At 45.5% G+C, this 21,932-nt stretch overlaps 1 protein-coding gene across 5 annotated transcripts in view; it reads right to left on the bottom strand.

Moving 5' to 3' along the window:
- Positions 1-1,878: 1,878 nt before the first annotated feature.
- The window catches only part of FAM219A (family with sequence similarity 219 member A), a 140,948-nt gene continuing 120,894 nt past the window's right edge, over positions 1,879-21,932 (bottom strand). For 2 of the 5 annotated variants that reach the window (XM_073343360.1, XM_073343362.1), the window contains exons 4-6: positions 18,840-18,920; positions 18,372-18,426; positions 1,879-15,459 (exon numbers count right to left, since the gene is read on the bottom strand). In XM_073343360.1, the coding sequence (XP_073199461.1) occupies positions 15,301-15,459; positions 18,372-18,426; positions 18,840-18,920 (295 nt within the window). In that variant the 3' untranslated portion in view covers positions 1,879-15,300. The remainder of the gene's footprint in view (positions 15,460-18,371; positions 18,427-18,839; positions 18,921-21,932) is intronic. The other 3 variants (XR_012158828.1, XR_012158829.1, XM_073343361.1) reach the window with 3 other exon arrangements.

Below are 21,932 nucleotides of genomic sequence, written 5' to 3'. Positions count from 1 at the left end.
CACTGGTAGGCCCTTCCAAACTACAGCTTTCACATGTTATTCATTAGTTTGCTCCACCCGATCATTTGCTATGGATATCAGGACCATTAATCGTTAGTTTGCTGGGGTGTAAGATTAGTTTGGGTTTCTCCTGCCAATAGCAATAAGGTTAAATATTACCTTAACGAGGGAAACAAATTATTTTACTAATCAGAATAATCTAAGAGCCCATCAACACCACCCCAACACTAGCCCCATTGGCTGATTCCACAACACTCCAATTTCCTGCAGCTGCAAGAAGAAAGAGATGGGGGGTAAAATTCTCAAAAGTGCCTAAATCCTATTTACTTTCAATGAGCTTGAGGCTCTTAAGTGTCTAAGTCCCTTTAGAAAGTGGGACCTGGACACTTTTGAAAATTCTACCCTAGGATTTAGAACCTAACCCAGGTCTTTGCATGGCACTGAAAAGGACTCTAACCACTAGGACATCAGGCGTGCTGACGAGTCACATATTAATGATCTCCATGATGCAGAGTTTGGCTTTCCCAGTGCAAAAAGTTCTTGCAGGAGGCATCACTGTTTGCACTACCTCCAGGTGCTGAGGGGTTAGCCTGCTTTGGACTCGTAAGAACAGTCACTTGTTGTATATTCAACCGGATTACACAGTGTTTAGAGAGACAACGCAGGTAAGGTAATATCATTTATTGGAAGATATTCCCCTATCAACCGTGTCTCTCTTACATCCTGGGACCTACATGGCTACAACAACACTGCAAACAGAGATTAGGGCAACTCTAAGATTGAGTTGGGGTTGGTCCTGCTTTGAGCAGGGGGTTGGACTAGATACCTCCTGAGGTCTCTTCCAACCCTGATCTTCTAGGATTCTATGAACACTGTTCTAGTTGTTTTATTTCTGTGCCCAAAGTAGGGGCCAATTTGGGACATGAAGCGAAGATAACTAGTCCTATCCCTGTTTTAAACCAGGACTTGGACTACTAAGGAAATGTATCCACCTATCCTTTCTAGGGGGAGAGAGTGTATTTTGCTGGAAACGTACCAAGTGATGGTTGCTGCCTCAGCAAATGTATCCCGCCCAGATAGATAAATGAGCAGTGACTACCCCTGCTGGGCCAAACTTCTTAATAAACACCACAAAGAAAAAATTGTGTCTGTGTGGAAAAGAAAACGACAGGGTGGATTTTCTTCTCCAGAGAGAGAGAGCCTGTGAAGAGAAGCACTGAACAGCCCCAAAGCTCTCAACCTAGGGTGACCAGACAGCAAATGTGAAAAATCGGGACGGGGTGGGGGGTAATAGGAGCCTATATAAGAAAAAGACCCAAAAATCAGGACTGTTCCTATAAAATCTGGACATCTGGTCACCCTATCTCAACCATGCAGGAAACTGATCACATGAGACAGACCCACTGGATCCCAAACGTGGATTCTCACTCAGTGCTTCGGAAGAAAGTGAAAATTCTGTGGTCCCTGCCAATATATCCCTGGGGGAAGTTCCTTCTTGAGCCAGAGTCTGGAGACCAGCTGAATTTGTGAGTGAGCATTTCCATGGTTAGATATGTAATCCCATTTCAATCCCATTGTTCACTTCCCTCTTCTAACTCTGTCAGTAGCTCCTGGGGCAGAACATTCTGGAGAATGCTCTAACTACAGCTTTTATGGTCTGAGTTGTCTTTAGAGGTCTAAGTCTTTATTATGAGTTCTGGGTTCTCAGCACCATCAAAATCAGGCTCTAGTCATTGCTAGTGGTAGTGGGCACAACTGATATGTTTAGATACTGGGAAGCTAATGTTGTTTTAAAGAAACATATATGTCGTTACCACTGTTGCTATCCTCTCACCTCTTCCAACAGGCAGCACGGTTATTTCCAATGAAGGACGCAGGTTTCATATGTATGCTTTTTAATATTGTTAATTCTGTTACACTACACACAACCAGTAACAATGATAAATACTGCAATGGAAATGTTAAAAAAATATTATACATGTTTCATGTTTTCCAAAAAACACATTTTAAAATAAATTAATGCATAAAACTGACCGTAAAAAAAAAAAATCACAACACAACGGATCTGTTTAAGGCAATACTCTACACAGACGGGAGTGGAAATACACCAGTGTGCTACAGGTTCTGAACAGGAAAGGAAAATTAAAACCCATTCTTTAGAAGATACGGGCTGACACTTCCAGAGTGGAAATAAACCAAAACTAGAAAGAAACCAAATTGCCAAGTGAAGCGTGGCATTAATATGCCTGGCTGTGCCAAATGACTAGCAGTTTCTTAACGTGGAACAAGGCCAAGCTATGAAAATCATCTCTTCTTCCTAATTAAATGATTGGTTAGGCTGAACCCTACACTTAATGCCATTTTGTATTTGGCAGTTTCAGCTACATTTCACTACATCCGAGAGCCAGACAGGGATGGATATTCATCTCTTGGTCTGAGACCAATGGAGAGGTCAGGAGTTCTCTCCATGAGAAGGAAATTCCATTTAACTGATCCAAAAAAGAGTTCAATTCCAGTGACCCACAAACACCTCCTGTTGTCCGCTGCCTCAGACTTCATGCAGTGAATTGATATCTTGGGAATGCTTTGACATGGTTTTTAATGCAGAGCACAAGGTTTACCTTCAGGATGGGTCTAGACACAGTAAAGAGTTGAGCTCTCCTATACTTCTGTACTCATAAACAATGGAGATCAATACAACACTGCTGAAAGCAGAGGCCTGTTTAATTCCACAGAAGGAAAAAAACCACCACTACAAACCACTGTACTCTGTGACCCATTGTATAGATACAGCCAAGGTATTTGCCATTTTGATGAATGCAAAGGCTAAACACCTGCCTGGGTAGGACTCTGCCACATCAGATTAATCCTGGGTATTAATGAACCCTGCAAGTTGGCCATTTTGAGGTTAACAAATAATCTTAGTGCAAAAAAATTCCCGTCTCCTGCCACAAAATAAAAAGGAACAGTAGCCACTTTCTGTCAGCTTCTGTGGGTGGATCCTCGTCAACTGTAGCGTATGCAAGAAGGGCAATGCCAGATCTCACCTATATCGACCAAATACATTTCTAGTAAGGTGCATGTCCGCAAGGTGCCGGTGGGCCTTCTGGAAGATGGCAAGAGACTTCTACACTACCCCTTTAAAGTACTTGAAGATGATTACCTATATATGTGTGTGTGTGTGTGCGTCCGCGTGTGTATTCAGATAAAGAAGGTTAAAAATAGAGGGGAGAAAAAAACCCAATGAATAAACTAAAACTAGTGACGGTCAACAATTTTTGCCGCTCAACTATCTTTGCCATCTTGGATTTGGGTGGGAAAGGAGGCAGAACTGATCTGAGAGTCATTTGGATACAACAGTCTATGTCATTCATCACTAGTTCATATGAAGAAAACAAGGAGAGGTGTGAATGGAGGGTGTGTGCAGTATAACAAGGCTTGCAATTCTAGAGCTAACCACTGGACACGGATACCAAAGTTTACCGGTTACAACTAGTTATACGTTTACAGTTGCTGCTGCTGTTTTCTCCCCTTCTGCCCCGTTCCTTGGCTGATTCTCTGGTTTTGAGAAGCTGTAGCTGTTTCACACGATGGTCAGCATCCTATCTCCTGCTCCACCCCGTCACACAGAGCACAAGGTGACTCATCTACAGTATGTACAATGAGATTTGCAAGTTGCATGTTACCGCACAGAACGACATTGCATGCAAGATGACTCCTGCTTTCAGAATTCTTTAGAATGCTATTAAAATGGCGGTTCGTTTCCTTCTTTAAAAGGCTCAGTAATCCCTGCGCAAGGAGTAAAAAATGGTTAAAAATGTGCAAAAAAACCTTTCCACTTCTTCTCCTTTATAGAGACTTAAGAGTTTTCATGAGAGCCTTCTAACCACGAAACTACAACCTTACCCGGAAGTCTGCTTTCCTTGCAGGGCACATCAAGATGGGTTATGACATAGCATAGCAAGTGGCTAACTGGTTGACCATTCACCATGCATCTCAATCATGGGACCTACAAATACATGTGAATACCACCTGTGCTACGGAGAGAGGTAGGTCTGACTCCTGGAGTTCAGATCTGTGGTCAAACTTCCTCTGAATCCAAAGGGCTTTGGATCCTGTGCTCTGGTTCAGATCTGTCTCTAGTATTGCTTAAGAGAAAGCAACACCCCTTATTTGCACAGCAGCATCCTAAAAGTTGAAAGGCTTTTTGTGCATTTAATTTAAGGTCTTGATTAAAATCAGCATTTCAGAGCTGCCGGCTGCTACGCTGCAGAAAAGTAACCTCATCTGTGACTGGAACAATGTAAGGCCTCGATGTCAGGTAGGAGCCAGCTGTCAATATTGGTTGCTTAGTTTGATTCTTTAACCTTCTGCAGATGTTAGCTAACTCCTGCTTGGAACCTGCACTTGGGACTTTGCTCATGAGCCGGCAGTGCCTGGGCCAGCTGGATAGCACACAGCGCCCAGGGGAGGAAGCTCCCTGTATCACTCTAGTGACGTCTCGGATTTACTCCATGAACAGCCTGGAAGGGAGAGATGTACATCTCTTCTGACCAAAGGGTGTTCTCATGACTCAGCCTTTGGGGCTGAGAGGAAAGGGAAAAATGAGCAGGAAACATCTCCCCTGCAGAGGAAAAACCTTAGCATGAAGGAAGGATGACAACTGCTTGTAATCCAACGTTCATTTTTTCCACCGCCTTCATAGCGAGAAATTCATTATCACATGAAAGTAATAATGACATGAGCCCACACCAAGAGCCGGATCCAAATCTCCCTGAACTCTGCGAAGTCTGGATCTGGGTCAGAACTTTGAAGTTTGGACCCATCTAACACAGAGCACAAACTTGGAATGCCAAGCCAAGTGGCTGCAGCAGCCGTTCATGGGAGAGGCGAGCAGGGTCCGTTTTAATGCTGTGCTTCTTTTATTCATGGGGAAGTCAGACATGAAAGAACCACCAGCCTGAAACTCAAGGCCCTTGTATGCCTTGTATTTCAATTGGATCCTCTGCTTCTATAAAGCCAGTGGTGACTCTGCCTTACTCCATGGATGGGAGAGACCGATGTTCAGTTAGCCATTGTAACCATCACAACACATTACACAGGAGACATCCCCAGGGGACTGAGTTTGCTGGACGGAAATCAAACCTGGTTCCTGCCACTCCACCATCAATTTGTTTGTAGGCTCTCCCTATGGCCTAATGCCCACTTTAATTTGCCTTGATTGGCAACTGCCAGGACTGGCTACACCCCCACAAGGTATTGGATGCCAATGCACCTGGGCCATTATCTGTGCGAGCTTTTCAATACAAGTAATTTGCGATAGGTTGAGCAGAGACAGCTGGGAGGTGGGGGATGCTAAAAGCCCAAATGCACGTCAGCTGGAAAGTAACTGGTAAAAATTGATTCCTTTATCCTTTTGGAAGGAGTAGGGAGACTGAGGTGACTGGGATAGAGAGCAGGAATTCCAGTTAAATACAGTCTGGGCATCAGAACAATGCAGTATCAGGAAGAGCAGAATCAAATGAGTAACCATGGAACAAACGTCCCTACAGGGAATGGGACTTATCTCACTGCTGCACCTCCTGGGTGCTTTTGTTTTTCTGGTGCCTGTTGTGGTGGTTTCCAGTGACATGTTTGAGACAGCCGCATTGCAATAAAGGCTGCATTGTACCTTCCCCTCGCTTGATGTAATTCCACTGCTTAGATCATAATTTGTTACTATGGAAATAGCTGCATCACAGACCAGGGACTATCAGCAACACACACTTGTTCCAAACGCAAACCCATCTTGCACTAAGGCATGTCACTAGAGGAAAAGATGGAATTGGACCTGTCACTAGCTCCCACAGGTAAATCCCACTGGATTGGGAAGATCCTGGGAGCAACTGCCACCTGCGGCTGCAGGAGAAGGCTGCGACACACGTTGATGGCAAGGTGGCCAAAAGGAGCAGCCAAAATGCAGCCTGCAGCCCCCAAAGTCGCGGTGTTCTACGACTACCTTCCCTTTCGTACAAAAGTGCAGCTCCCAGGAAATCCCAGAAGTCCCCGAGTGCAATGTTCCAGCCCAATGTGATACTCTTTAGTTTGACTCATGCTGAGATCCTGCAGTCTGCACAGGCCATTGCAATCTCCTTCACTTAATCCCAATCAGCTGGCAGACCTTTGGCCCCCCAGCAAGCAGCCAGCGACGTTCTCAGTTGGACACAGTTCGGGTGCTGCTGTCCGATGGATGTCACAGACTCCAAGATACCAAAGAGATGGGTGCAGAGGAGAGACGCTGACACCCAGGCTCAAGGATGGTTCACTACTCTGTGTCAGCTGTGCGTGTTAGGCCTGACAAACTCACCACACCTAACACATAGTTGTCATAATTTGTATCTAAAAGTTGACATCTAAGTATACAAACTGGTAACATGTTGGTCCTGAAAATCACTGTGTGGTGTATGCACAGTAAACCCACAAAGGGCTTTATAAGACACATGCCACAAAAGTGTTCTGAATATGTATTTGGCCTGCGGTGTTTGAGCCACGCCTGTTCCAGACAAAGGAATGTGGTTCCACTTACTTGAATGTGTCTCCCATGTCATTTAGGCAAGATGTGACCAAAGACAAGGAAAAGGACATTTACAGACAAGGTAAATAAAGCGCTCAGGAGAGCAAGCTGGACAAGATGACACTTAATCTCAACATGGGGTTGAGAAAGCACCCTCCAGGAAGCCTTCCTGCCTCTTGAAGCAGGATGAATGAACTGTGGGATGACAGCCTGGCATCTACACCACGGCAGGAGAGAGAAGCTTGGGCTGCGCTGACTTTTCAAAGAACACATTTCAAAGGTTTACTGGGGCTATAAAGACAGGGTGGGTGAACTTCAAACAATAAGTAATTGAAGGAACTGATTGGGTATAATATCATTGTATTGTAAAAGTGTAGCAAGCAAGGTCTTTCAGGAAAGCCTGTGACACACTGATGATTAATATCAGTGTGAAATGTATTCATTAGCACTACATGAGGGATTATGGATATTCACTGCCATTATCCTTTAAAGTCTGGGACCAAACACAGGGAGAAACAGGTTTTCTCCCAGACAGGAGGGAAGGTATCTGCCTGTTTCCAATGCAAATTAAGTATTATAGAATCAAAACAATGGAAGTCCTATTTACATTTGAATCAGAGATGGCATGGGAAGTCAACTGGAAGGGAAGACCAGCATGGATCCTTCCCAGCTCTTGTAACAGGGTCAATGAATTCTGGGAGAAAGCAGAGAAACAGGAAGCCATCCTGGTAGCCACCACAGAATGTTGGATCCTTCAACCAAAGCAGCTGAAGTCCCCGAGAAACCTGCTTAGGGAAAGACTGTAACTTGCTGAAGTTCAGTTTCAGTCTCAGAAGCACATTTTTACTTTCGTTTGCTTGTAACACTGAAAACTATGACTTTGTTTAATACACGTGTTTTACTTCTACTATAAATCCAGTTTAGTGCTGTGATTGAAAGAAGAGTGTTTGTGAAACCCCAGTTAAATCGATGGGCTGCTCTTTAAAGGAGCAATGAACAATAACATCTGTGTGTCCAGTGAGAGGGCTGGACACTGCAGGGGAACGTCTCTAGGGAACTCGGGAGCTGGGGTTTGCTGTTGTTACCTGCAAGGCCAGGTTTGGACTGGCAGAGTCCTGAAGAGTTTGCTGGCAAGGCAGACAAGCTGGTGTGTCAATTGTCACACAGCTTAGCAGTAGGCAGACTCACACTTGTGGAGGCTGAGAGGGGTATCACAGTAACTCATAATTCTGGGGACCCCAGCAAATTGCCACCCTGGTGTAGTGGACACTACAGGGCAGACAATGTGGGGAACATTTGGGACTGGAGGGTGCTGGGGGTCACCCTGCAAAAAGTAGCTGGGCACTGGAAGCCAGGGTATAACCTGCAAGCTTGTAGGCTGGCTGTTGGGATCAGGGTTGTCAAACACAGCTTTGAAGGCACCCAGCATTGCAGGGCAGATGGTGACATAACACCCCCCAGAGACGTGGTTTCACATTTTTTGGAAACTGCCTTTATCACTGCAACTTACCTTACACAACACAAAGGAATGGGCTTAACGTTTGAGCTTCAGGTACCAGCTTCAGGTACCACCGAGCACCACAGAAAAGAGCAGGTGCCCGTATCCTGTCTGTCGGAGATGCTCCCCTGTTAGTTTGTTGTAGACTGTTCCAGTTCACAGTGCTTTTAGGCTAAGCCACTGGCCTTTCTGGGTCTGGATTTGTCTGGTTATGAACGCTGTCCCTGCCGTGCTCACATTCGCCGTTCTGGGAACACAGGCCGGATTGCCTGATGAGACGCAGTTCAGAGTCTGAAGCAAACCCTCAGACGCAGGGAACCACGGCGTGAAAGAGGCCGTGCTTTCAGCGAAGGCGAGCAACAGAGTCGTTATCTCCCAGTGCCACTACGCCCTCCCACGAGGGGCACACACAGGCCTCAGCACCAGCAACTGACTGACTTCGATAGGAGTTATGGACTCGGCACTGCGTGAGCTTGTAACATACCACACCACACCCACACTCCAGAGGTCCTTTACAGTTACTACCCTCCACTAGGCTCCTATATCACAAAAATCTAAACAATGTAACCCATACCGCCCTCCCCAAGGCCCTGCCTGGGAAGCTCCATACACTGCTCTATTTATACAGGGGTCAAGGGCAGGAGAAAGAAAAGCACTCTCCTGAATCCTGGTGTCCGCTCTGAAGGGAAGTCAGGGGTGGCGCAAGGATGAGTTAACTTTGAGTCAAATGCCGGGCATACGGCGATGGCCCGTATGTGCTGCATCAAGCAATGCTCAGATGACAAGGCAAATTGACTTCTGCATAGCAGCAGCCATATTCAGTGCGGGTTTGGAGGAAGAATGGAAGGTGAAGGGAGTGCCCAGAGAGTGAGAGCGAGCAAACCTGAAAGCCAAGAGAGGGAGGAAAGTTTGAATTTATACTTTAAATTGTTATATGCACAGAAAAAACAACACAGGAAGCTTCCCACGGAAACTCCCTCACAGATCAGATCTGCTGCTGTGCTGCTCATTTCCACCATTTGGTCAATTCATCCAACTTGACCTCCCCCACGCTGGTACATCCATGTGCCCTCTTCCGCGCCTTCATCCTGCTGACGATGGACAGCGCTGCCGGGCTCTCAGACATGCTCCCACATTCCACGCAGCTGGAGCAGCAGTAGCCAAGGCCTGGGCAGCTAGCTTCGCGAGTGCCAGCTGCTCTATAACCAGGAAAGGCACCCCTGCCAAACAGCTCTCCCCAGTGTGGTTTTATCTCGATTAGCCTCCACCCTGAGGCCTTCTGGCACATTGCAACATCAGAAGCCGCTACATAAAGGGACGGGGAGCTGCACCGCTGCTCTTTGTGGATTTGGATTTTTAAAAGAAATCTGACAGTTTTAAATTCACCTGTCATCTCTAGCACCTTTCGCCAAAGGATCCTAAAGCACCCGACAACGATAAACGCAGCCTCACCACCCCTGTGAGATAGAATTATAGCCCTGGACAGAGGCAAGGTCACAGCAAGTGTGTAGCAGAGGTCAGGACACCACTCTGCTCATTAAGATTATTAGCGGATTTTCTGTAGTTAGCATCTTTCATCCCCTGTTGGCTTTCGGGTTGGTTTCCAGTGCGTGCGCAGCAAGCAAGATTTGCATCGTGCCTGTAACAGCCCCTTACTGAAGCAGATTAGTTTGGACAACCAGGACCTGCCCTAAGCTTAAGAAGGCACTTGGCAGCACCCCCAATCACTGCCTCCTTTTCTCCTCCCACCAACCCACCTGGCGCTCATCTGGGTCCTGTCCTCTTTCAAAAGCTTCTTCCTCGTTTCTGCTCAGTCATGTACAGCAGCAGCTTATTTATCAAGCCTCCCAGACTCCTTTGCACTAGCTGCAATGGGACCTCAGAACAGGTGCCACAACCACCACGACACAAGGATTCTGGGGAGCAACGGAGCTATGAAGGTGCAAGCCGGGATGCAGCTGAAGAGAAGCCAACACCCCCTCTGGGATGGGGGAGTTGGAGGGCAGATACAGAAGCTGAAGAGAAGCAGTCTGGCCTACCGTGTGGGTAAGCCCAACTAGCCCAGTGCTATTCTGGCAAGTCCAGTCAGTGGGGACACTGCTTCACTGCTACCCCTGCCAGACCTATTTATTCAGGCTCTAGGCAGGTACAGACAAGACAGCCAAAGTAGCACATCAGACCCAAAGGCACATGGGCTGACAGAATAAATATGCTGGCAAAAAGGGCAGAGGAAGAGATTACAGAGACGAGCCTAGCTGGAGGATACTACATCTAAAATACAATCCAGATAAGTAATGGGGGCAAGCAACATACGTCAGAGAAGGACTCGGCGGGTTCTCCCTCCGTGAGGATTGGCTTCATAGCTGGGAAAACATCTCATCAGACAAGCTTAGGGCCAGTGGCCTAGTTAGATGACATCAAGCTTCCTTCCTTCCAAAGATCTCCATACACGTACCTGCAACATGGAAAAAGGGCACCAGGAGGACTGAAGCAGGGCTACTGGCTAGTGGACCAGGAAGCCCCCTCCGCTCCATTTTCCAGTGTGCAGTGCTAAGTTAGTGCAGTGGTTGAGAAGCTTGTGAGCCAAGCTCATTACAAGATGACAGCAGTTTGTCAATCAGCTAAGATTCCCCCTCTCCCCCCCAGCTCAACTTGACTCCCCTGCCCTCCCTTCCTGACTCCAAAAGATTTCTCCACCTTTTTACTGCTTCTAAAAACCCTAAGACTTCCTGTCACACCCCCTCTTCCTTTTGAGATGGTATTTGGCTCCTCTCCAGAGCTTCGTAATGCTGCTCTGATCAATAGCCTCTACAGTGCTCCTAGACCCTGATGGTCCAGGGCACTGGACATGGAGATCCTCAGAATAGGGTTGCCAACTCTGACTGAAGCTATTCCAGGAGATTCCACCCTCCCCGCCCCCAACCTGACAATGTCATTTTCTTAAAATATCCAATTAAAATCTCCCAAATTGCTTTCAGTAGTCACCGGGCAATTGATGCCGATTCCAGGCCAATCCTGGAAGGTTGGCAACCCTACTTCAGACTATGTGACAGTTCAGTGCATCAACTGAATTCTTCTACATGATCACTTTTGGTGGCATTTAAGTGGAAGAAGAGTCAGACTAGAATGAATCTGAATCATCCCATTTTGGACACTATATTGCAAGACATTGTGCTAATGGAAGATAACTTGGTCCCAACCGGCCCTGCATCCAGTCACATACTAGGATATACAGGTGCTTAGATACAAGGATGATCAGTATAGGTGACTCACAAATACTGAGGGTAGACAGAACTTTACAGTGGGTTGGTGGAGTATATATTCCTTCAAAGGGAGCAACGCACCACACACAGACTGTTACTTGCTCATCCCAGTGTGGCAGAAATGTAGAGATTCCCTATTTATGGTGTTAATCTTCGGAAACGGGGCAGTCTTCATCCCAGACGGCGAGCCAAATCTGTACGCTGAGGCCTCACATACTCGAGTCAATATGGAAGTTAACACCTGATAGACAGGAAGGGTTGTGATCAAATTCCGTTGTTTTATGGTGACAAATTAAGAATCCCAATATGCATCAAGCAGAGGGGCTTTGATTTTAGAGGCATCAAGTGGACATAAATTTGTGGGGCCCAAGAGTCAATATAAGAGAATTTTCCAAATTGTCAGGCAAACAGCATCTGTGTGATAATTTCAGCAAATGGGGACACAGGCTTTCGCCCTGTGTGGGGTTGTAATGTGGCCCTCGAGGGTTTGGGATTAGAAGATGGGACTTTTGATAAAGTCAGACTCTTCTTGAGAACGCCAGGTGGTTTAGTGGGACTAGTCACCTTGAAATAAGGGATGCATCGGGATATCAAGTGCTCTCGTTCGAGCAGTCTGCTGGCACGAGAACACTCTGGCAGGTTTATGAATGTGTTCTCCAGCTGAAGTGGAAAGTGAGGGACATCCTCCTGTTTCTTCCCTCGTCTCCTGGGGCTGAGAAACAGCACCACAGAATCACCAGGTACATTGCCAGGAACTGTTGGCATAGTTTAATCCCCTTTGAGTGGCATGAGATAAGAGAAGCCATCCACTGAACCCAAAGTCTGGGACATGAGGCCATGTAGGGAGAGCCAGGCTCAACTGGCCATTTTTCAGATTAATACCCCTCCCCAACCTTCCACCATAGTTTTTTTTTTTCTCTTTTTTTTTGTTTTTAAAGCAACAAGTTCATATTCTGCACAAGAAACTGTAGTGGAGCAGGATTATTGGTCAACTTTCTATAATAGCCACGTGTGCATTTTCTCAATGCATTTCCTGAATCCAACCCTACATTGATAACTGCTTTTCTTTCTACCCTGTCTAGTTTATCCCCCTGGTGAAATACATGGACACAAAGCATAGAGTGAGGAGAAGCCAAAAGTTTCCATTTTATGGATCTGTACTGATCATGCTAAGCCAGCTGTTTGTACAACCAAACCCCTTTGCGAATGGGGAATGAAACAAACTCAGCATGTGATTTCCTTACATCTGTAGAAAGCACCCGTCATGTAGCATGGTTTGTAGATCCCATGAAAGTACTTGTAGTGTAATTAATATTTAAACATAGTCTTCACCTCCCTCCTATCTTCCCCAAACACTGAGCATCTCTCTCACGCAGATCCTAAAGGGTTAAACTGGAAGCATGTGCTTATTTCACAGCCTAAAAGGTGGGGTGTGTGTGTGCTGGGGGTGGAGTGGGGTGGACATTTGGGGCGGGAGGCTGAAAAAAATTTAAACCAGAAGAAATAAAAGCATTTGTTCCTGCTAACTTGGGGCAATAGTCATCACATCAGCAGGTGAGGTCTCTTCTTTAATATGGTGGGGCAGCCTATGAAGACTATTAATCCCAGCATGCAGTGCTCCACCTTGAGCTGCATACAAGCTCACGCTCGGTACAAGGACAGGGGCTTTGCATGCCGGGACCTGTAGTCTGGCACAGGCCATGCCATTGTATTTAAATACAAAGTAGGTGCAGAGCTCTGGGGCACCAGACCCCTTATAGGCAATGCTCCCAGTTGGGCAAAGTTTGAGCAGCTGTGCTTGACATGATGAACACTGCCCCAGAGGATGAATATGATGAAGATGTTGGTGTTCGTATGAATACTACACTATGTAGTCCCAGTCTATAAAGTTTTAGTCAGCAGTCTGAAAGCCTGTATTAATATAGCCCTTTAAAGGGACACTGTCAAATAATTTTAGTTCAGAATTTGACCTTTTTTTTTTTTGGGTAAGATTTAGCCACATTCCCCACTCATTACGCCCAAGAATCAAAAGCCAGCTTGTTTCTACACATATTGTTTTCTGAGAGCTCCTCTTCTGCCTAGTTATTCCCAAAGTGGAGCATCATTTCTGCTGGCATCATAGATGAAATGGGCACACAATGGCTGACGATTTGTGCTTCTCTAGAAACGTTTGGGAAAACTTCCACCTCAATAGTTGCCAAGTGATTAAAAAGGGCAAGATCAATAGGGGAATATTTGATTTCCAAAAGTCTCGGAGGATTTGCAAAGGGCAGTTAGCACTTACAGATGTAAAGTGCTATAAACAACTGCAACTTATCCTCACAATGTCCTGTGAGGTAGGTAAGTATTCTGCCATTTTACAGATTGGGAAAACACAGTTTAAGTGATTTGCTCAAGGCCACCCCAGCGAGTGGTGGAGCTGGGATCTAGAACCTAGGAGCCCCTGTGCTCTAATCCTGTGCTCTGACCACTAGATTATGCAGCATCTTGCCATACACAGAGTAAAAGCCAACAACGATTAAAGCTATTAAAAGCAGCTGACAGTGTCCTTTTAAAGATTCAGTTGACTGCATCTAACTTTTACGCAAGGATTTTATATTCTCCAGGAAGATGAAATTTAAGCATATGTGTTGCATTCTGAAGAAATTCCCAGAAGAAGTTTAAACTGGAAAAATGGTTTCGTTTTCCTCCAATATTTTCATCGCCAAAACCTGAAGCAAGCACTAAAAGCAAGGTTGGTAATCTTTGTCCCTCCCGACAAAGCAGAAGAATATGCAGTTTCCTGAACACGTACAGCATTGTGCAAAGACAACTCTTCCTTCACTACTGGCACAGCCGTAACACAAGCTACGGCTGGCTCAGAATAGGGCAGAGGTGGGATGACAGCAGTTTCCCTTGTGCGTCTCATGATGGGAACCTGCTCAATCCTCTTGTTGCTGGAAATTGCCTATCCTGCTAACATATGGCAACACTAAATGCACAGAAGTACAGTGTCGGTAAATCTCTTCTGTAGGAACTAAGAGGCTCAAAGTCAAGATAACATGAACCTCTGTGTACTGTAAAAACCATGTGCTTTCTTCAACTCGCTTTTTTGGTACTGATGTTAAGACTGTATCATTATGATTCTTCTTAGGTATATACATATTTTTTACTAAAATGGACAAGGACTGTGATTTTTGCCAGCAGCTGGGCCCCAAAAATTCCCCTTAAACATTGGAGGCAAAACCCAATAAATATGACTGGATTGAATTAATGGATATGATATGTTTACTTCTGGGAGTAAAATGAATCCAGGAGGGGCATGGATGGATTGTGAACAGAATTGTATCTGTTTGGTGCTAATCTCATATGGAAATAACAGTAGGTTACATCAGATCTGTGACATGACAGTCCAAGTAAAGTTTGGTATTAACCCAGAATGAAATGCCACTTACATGTTCTGTTTGTGTGTAACTGATTCCTAGGGTATATTAATCCTTGCCAGCAGCACTGCCATAGTCTAGAATACTCCACTCTGTTCCTATTCAGGTACAATTTTGGTTGGCACAAACTGATCAGTTTCAGTGAATGAATTAAAAATTGACCTTTCCCCAGGTTAGAAAGACCTTACATCTTAGACTCAGTTGAACTCACAGTTGGATTAGTTGTGACGGATAGGATTAACTGCAGCCACATCTGATCCTTCTCAATCCAGTACATCCACCTTACAAACCATACCCAGAGCCTGCCCAGACCCAGGGATCACTGGACCCGTTTGCATTAGCTTCCCAGACCAGCCGATTGCTCAGGCTCCAGCATGGCGCTTGGAGCAGCTTATGTCTGTTAACCATAGCTTAAAATAACTCATCGATCAATCATAAAATGGAGTTTTGGTTTCTCCTGGCTCCATGAACACAAAGAGGTGCACGTCCTACCATAGGAGGAAGCAATGGCTGTTAAGTTTTACAGTTATAGTGGAAAGCACTGATCACTGCCTGCCGTCCTCATTACTGGATGTGGCAGGCGGTGGAGGAGGTGGCTTGGCAGCACATGCAGGTGGGGTTGACTGATTTAGGGGGGATTAGGTCGAGGTCCTCATCGTCTGGGATCTCATCTAACCGATAGCCATCCTTTAGCAGCTGGATGTTCAAGTCTTGGTTGATCTGCTGCAGACAAAGAGACAAACAGTCAAATACTTGAGACTCCCTGCCCCCCAGCGGTGCAGAATGGGAGGATGTTTCCTGAACATGTGACATATTTGCCTTCCATTCCCAGCTGCCAAACATCCCAGCAGTGAAAAATATCCCACCAGAGTCACAGCTGCATCCCCAGGTGCCACACCCTTTCAATTCCCTCTCAACTCAAACAAGAGGCCTGGAACGCTTCCCAATGCCCTCCGCCCACCACCACTGGACCAAAGCAGACTTCCTTCCCAGCTGTCAGGAGTTCAATTCCAGACCCCTTTTCTGCTGCTGAAAGCCTCTCGCTTTCCCTGCCTCACCGGGTACACCTACACCGGAGTGGGAGGTGTGATTCCCAGCTGGGGCAGATATACACATACTAGCTTTGATCGAGGGAGGGTGCTAAAGATAACAGTGTAGCCGCAGCAGCATGACTGGTGGCTTGGTTAGTTGCCTGAGTACATTCTCTAGGGTCTTGGACAGGATTATGCGCGGGTGGCTAGCCCATGCTGCTGCCGCTACGCTGCTATTTTTAGTATGCTAGCTCGATCATCAAAGCCAGTGCATATATGTCTCCTCGAGCTGGAAATTACTCCAGCAGCTGCAGCGTAGAGGTAGTCAGAGGCTATGTCTACACTACCGCCAGATTGATGCTCCGGTGATCGATGCACCAGGGGTTGATTTAGCGGGTCTAGTGAAGACTCGCCAAATCGACCGCAGATTGCTCTCTGGTCAACACTGGTACTCCACTACGAACGAGAAGAGTAAGGGAAGTCGACAGGAGAGTGTCTCCCATCGACCCAGTGCAGTGTAGACACTGCAGTAAGTCGACTTAAGCTACGTAGCTGGAGTAGTGTAACTTAGGTCAACTTACTGCGGTAGTGTAGACATAGCGAGAGTGATAAGTGGCCACGTGAGCTTATCAAGTCTCGTGCATTACTTTAAGAGCTCCTGAGCTTCGAACTTCAAACGTGGGCCCCAGCACAGGGCTGGCTGCCTGGCAAACTGCATGGCGAGCGCAGGGAGTTCTGCACAACGAGAGAGCTGCTAATTGAGGCTGCACGATGCCACTGTATATTTTTTTCTTGGAGGAAGGGAAAAAAAGGATGAGAGGGAGGATGGCTGCCAGTGGAAAGAACTCTACTCAGTGCAATTCTGGTCCACCTGTTGGCAAGGGGGTTGCCCCCTCTGGTTCGTTAGTGCAGAGTTTAATTCTAAAATGTACCATTAAAATAAGAGTTTCCGAGGGAGATGTCCTCCTAACCCTGCTTTTAACAAAAGTTTTTTTTATTTAAAAAAGGGGGGGGGGGGGCTTACTGCTCAGAGCTTGCCAAGAATGAACCGAGAGTGAGTCCCCGAAGCCAACACGCGTACACGACGAGTACTGTCTCACAAGTACACCACTCTTTAGAAAAGTATGTTTGAGTTTCTCATGCAGCAATAAGGAGCCAATATTTATACTGCACCTTTCACAAATAAATAGTTACATGAACTATGCACAGGGGTTTATTGCAGCCATCTCTACGTGCAGCCATGTTGTGGGACAAACCGCTCTTCTTTACCAATGCACAAAAGCAATGTACAGCAGCTTAGGCCAGCAAGTGAAGAATATTGTATCGAACTGAAACTCCAGGAGATGCTTGCAATAAAGGAGAGCTGGAATTGGGCCAGGACACCAGGACTCAATCCTCACCTCTTTAAGAGAGTGCGGGGAGACTTTCTTTTTTACATCTTAGATCTTGACTATGCAGGGAAATTGATCGAAACAGCTCCCAATGTGGACACACTGATTCCGAACCAAGAGTGTCCACATGATTCCAGAACAGCTATAGTGCTTTAAATTCGCACCCTACCTTATTCCCGAATAACTTCCCTGTGCAGACAAGACCTTGTTAAAAAAAAAAAAAAAAAAAAAGAACCTCCAGCAGCACAGCACCTCACACCAAGCAGGGGCATTGTGTTAGCATTGATCCAGAAGGAAGAGCTACTGAAATCATCACCACTACCCGTGGTCCATAGGTGTTCCTTTGAGGTCTCCCGATTCAAATACTGATCTGGCCTGGCCTTGCTTAGCTGACCAGATCTGACTGCACGACTGTAACAGCGTGCTTTGTTTGGGGACCCAGATACATTCCAGATTTCTTGACTTGACCCTGGCTCCCAGCTGTCTCTTGAAGGTTTGATTTTGGTTTGCCCAAAGAAAGGATTGAAGGAGAAGCAGTTTCCAGTGGCCTCCATGTGAAAATGGGCTGCCCAACACTCTAAGCGTAATTTGATTCTTTAGTTGGGGAAAATATGGACCAGTGGCTGAGCAATTGATTCACTACAGATGTTTGAAATGTAGTAGGAAATAATGTTGAAGAATCAACCATACTGAACTCTCAGTCTTTTCCAAAAAGGAAGAGATAGCAAGAACTTCTATACAGGTTCTTCTTGGAATTTCCCTTGCCCCAGTTTTGTGGGGGCCTGATCACAATGCACAAAGTGACCCTGACATTCACAGCACATGTCAACATTCCTCTTATATAGACAGCTCTGAACAACCACTACTGTGGCATCCCAGGGACTTCCTGCACTTGTACGCGTCAGGTGGATGGCTATCAAGTCTGCCATTGCCTCCAATCTAGCACGTTTGCCTCTGTTGTGCCACGGCACCGTATATTGGAGGTCTGCCAGCATGGAATGCAAATTCTGACAACTATGGGATAAAACTTCAGCAGTGCTAAGATCACACGTGAGACCATCCCGTGGGGAAAATTATGCCTATCTCAAATGGATGAGTGGAGAAAGCCAGTTAGCTCAGCGAGGGGAGAAGCACCTGCCCAGCTCCATTTTGGAGTTTCTTGCTTCGATAATTAATATCTATGGCAAGGCAGGCAGAAAAGATTGTAACTCACCTCAGCTGAAGAATATCCTGAAGAGGAATATCTGGACATGTCAAAGTCATCATCACTGTGGGGAAGACAAGATACAGCAAGGGGAAGGAAACAGTTAAAGAGCCTTGTTCTCTTTTTAGCGTCTTGCCTCTCTGTATTTTGTCCCTATTGTGAATCTTAGCTCCAAGCACAGAGAAGTTTATATACGTATGCAGCAGCTTTCATCAACACATCTCAAAGTACTCCACCTGCCCCAGTTTTAAAAAGTCTGAAAATGAATATTTGCATACCCATTTCACATCTATGGAGACAGGCAGACAGGTTAAGAGACCTACCCAAGGTCACAGTAAGTCGGTAGAAGAATGAGCACGAGTGGTGCAAGCAGGGGCCTGGGAGCTCAGGATTCCTGAGTTTCAACACTACACTCCTTGCAAGAAACAATGCAAGATACTGATATACAATCTTACTGTTAATTAACACTTTTCATACCTGTCTGTATCCAATGCTACCAGTGGCTTTTCATCTGGGCTCTGATCTAACGATGAATAGCCTTTATTGGGAACAACCAGCCTGAAAGAAGTAAAATTTTCCATTAAGCACAAAATTAAACTCAGAACCATTTAACACTTGAGAGAAAGTCTGAATGTAGCTAGGCTATTGGAGAGACCGTTCTCATTCCACAGAACGTCATTTTCTTTGAACAATCCTGTCTTGTTCATGAAATTGTTTAGATTGAGAGTGGTAGAAAGAAATAATAGATATGCCAGTAACTCATTTTTTTACAGTGAAATGGAACCAAGATTTGTCTCTAGTTAGCTGCCAGGCCAGTTTTCGCAGACGACTGAGCTAGCCGTGTCTTGGAAGCGCACTCCTCCCACACGGAAGGATACAGCTGGTACTTTCTCGTGTTTCAGTCTGGTGGACGTGTTCCACTAGGATTGCTTGTGATGTACAAATGCTTTTTGGTAGTAGTAAAGGGATTACATTAGCCAATAAGCAAATGTAATGAGGAGCCTTCAGAAGGCAGTGGCCGTGAGTACCCCTGATATTTGATATGGGTGACTTTCTGGCCTTATGGAACTTAGCCCTTGTCCACCTGAAACGGAGATGTTTACATGAGGAAATCATTAGATAAAACTCAGGAGATTTACCAGGCCATTCATAGTAATTAATCTGCCAGGGGTTTAAGAGTTCTTATACCAACATTCAGAAACTGTCCTAGGACAATAATCCAATACTGGCCAGCCGTTTGGCAAGATATACAGGAGGCACACCTGTGGGGGAAAGATGGGTTTTAAGGCTTGGTCTGAAGGAGAGAGGTTTCTGATGGACAAGTGGAAGGCTGCTCCAAACGTTGAGGGAAGAACAAAAGGAGTAAAGATGGAACTGGAATAAGGAGACACCTAGAAACTGCTCCTTTTTACAGTGATTTTTCTTAAAACTGTTTCTTTTAGCATAATAATTAAATTGATACCATAATAATTAAATTGATTGTAGTGTAAGAACCCAAACAGACTAGAATATTTTACATTTCATTATTTTATAGTGGCTTTTGGGATCATCAGATATTTCATGAAGACTGAATACAAGTCAATATTGTTAATCAATATGAGATTTAAATAACAGAATGTAGATTCAAGATCTTCCTGGAAAGAAAGCTGGTTAATTTCCTTGGGGACTTACTGCATACAACACACAAACCACCACTCTTCTGCATAACTGAACTGCAGAACCTCAGCCTTCATTTAAAAAACACGGCATTGCTATAGCCATGCAATTGAATAGAAAATCTTAAAAAGCACTGACCAAATTAAACTAATGGAGCAATAGCAATGTATGCAGAGGGCAGAAACAGGAATAGAGGTGTGAGCTGTCCCCCTTCTTTTCAGTGGTGAAACTCCGTGTTTCCTCAAGGGTGTATAAATGAAGACAGGTAGGCTTTTAACTACACATGCTGCAACTGTAGGATGGGGCCCAAGATTAGTTCAATTTTCCTGAAACGTCCAGCTTTCAAGAGTTTGGGAGGTGCAGGGTTAATTTGAGCCTAAAGAGGATAGTTAATTCCACTGGTGCAAAAAGCTCCAGCTGCAAATGTTCCATCTTCCCTCCTGGCAATTTCTTACAAAGCATGTATGGCATTAGGAATACAAATGTCTGCCGTGCACTGAAGATTGACAAAGACAGGGAAGAGTAAAATACATTCTGCACGTTTGTATCAAAGCATGCATGTGGAATCCCATACGGATTGTATTATTCATTTTCTTCCTGAATTCATTAAGAACCCCCCATTTAAAAAAAAAATTAATTAAAGGTTGTGCCAGAATTTCCAGTCTGCTGCACCAGTGAGCTGCAGAAAACAAGGGACCCTAGCCCTGCTGCAGGATTTAGGTCCTGTTTCCATAGCATACAAGGGGCCTTTCTACTCATGAAAAAAAATGTTGGAGGTAGAAGAAGCGATGATGCTTAAGGTCAGTAACTGATCCTACAATCAGCTAGAGAGTATAACTGAGCCTCAGGAAGGAGCAGAGAGAAAAGAAAGCCATACAAATGAAACAGGAGAAAGAGAGTGTGGAAGATGGCCTGACTGAGGCAAAGGAATGAACAATCTTGACAGAAAGAAGATGACTGGACAGTGCAGGAGACTGTTTACTGGACACAGAGTACCAAAGAAATCACTTTAAGTTGTTACCATCTGATGGTTTGTTGGCCTAGGTTAAGCAAGTTGGTATTTTCAGTCCAGTCCTTAGTGGACAGATGCTTGCCACAGGGAAAACCAACCACCACTCAGCACCAGTGGTGAGCTGGAGCCGATTTGCACTGGTTCACGCGAACCGCTTGTTAAATTTTGAAGCTGGTTTAGAACCGGTTGTTAAAGGGGTGGTGAAGCTCAGGCGGGACGGACAGGATGTGGCCCGCAGGACCGTCCTGTCCGACCCGCCTGAGCTCTCGGCTGGGGAGGCTCCCATGTGAATTTTTACTTACCTGGCGCCACTCCGAGCCTTCGGCGGCACTTTGGCGGCGGGTCCTTCAATCGCTCCAGGTCTTCGGCGGCATTTCGGCAGCGGGTCCTTCAGTGCCGCCGAAGACCCAGAGGGACTGAAGGACGTGCTGCCGAAGACCCGGAGCGAGTGAAGGAACCGGTTCTTGAGCTTCTGGCAGCTCATCACTGCTCAGCACCCTTGCCAAGTCTCAAAGAGGCAAAGGCCTGACAAGACTCAATTACCCTTTCGCCCATAAAGGTGGGCTGAGACAGGGTGGTGAGGGGAGATCAAGTGTTTATAACATTCTTAAGGAAGAATAAGAAACACAGAAGGGTGAAAAGTGATAATGTGGATAAAGCAAAAGAGAAAAAAAACGACTAGGTCAGGAGCAGGAGATTTGATAAAAGGGGAAAAAAATTACACCAGTCAGCAGAGAGCAACATAATCTTTTTCAGTGTTTTCACTCTGCTGAGACTGAAGCAAGTTCACAGAAGAGTTAAGGAATTGTTAGACACTGGATATGGAGCAATAGCTGCAGTAAGATCATAACAGACATTAATGCGATTTTTAGTGAAAATAAGCTACTTTAACCATTTCATAG

Source organism: Lepidochelys kempii, chromosome 5 (genome assembly GCF_965140265.1).
Source record: "Lepidochelys kempii isolate rLepKem1 chromosome 5, rLepKem1.hap2, whole genome shotgun sequence".
Taxonomy (NCBI): domain Eukaryota; kingdom Metazoa; phylum Chordata; order Testudines; family Cheloniidae; genus Lepidochelys; species Lepidochelys kempii.
Note: the sequence above shows the minus strand (reverse complement) of the source record. Positions and strands in the feature narration are given on the sequence as shown.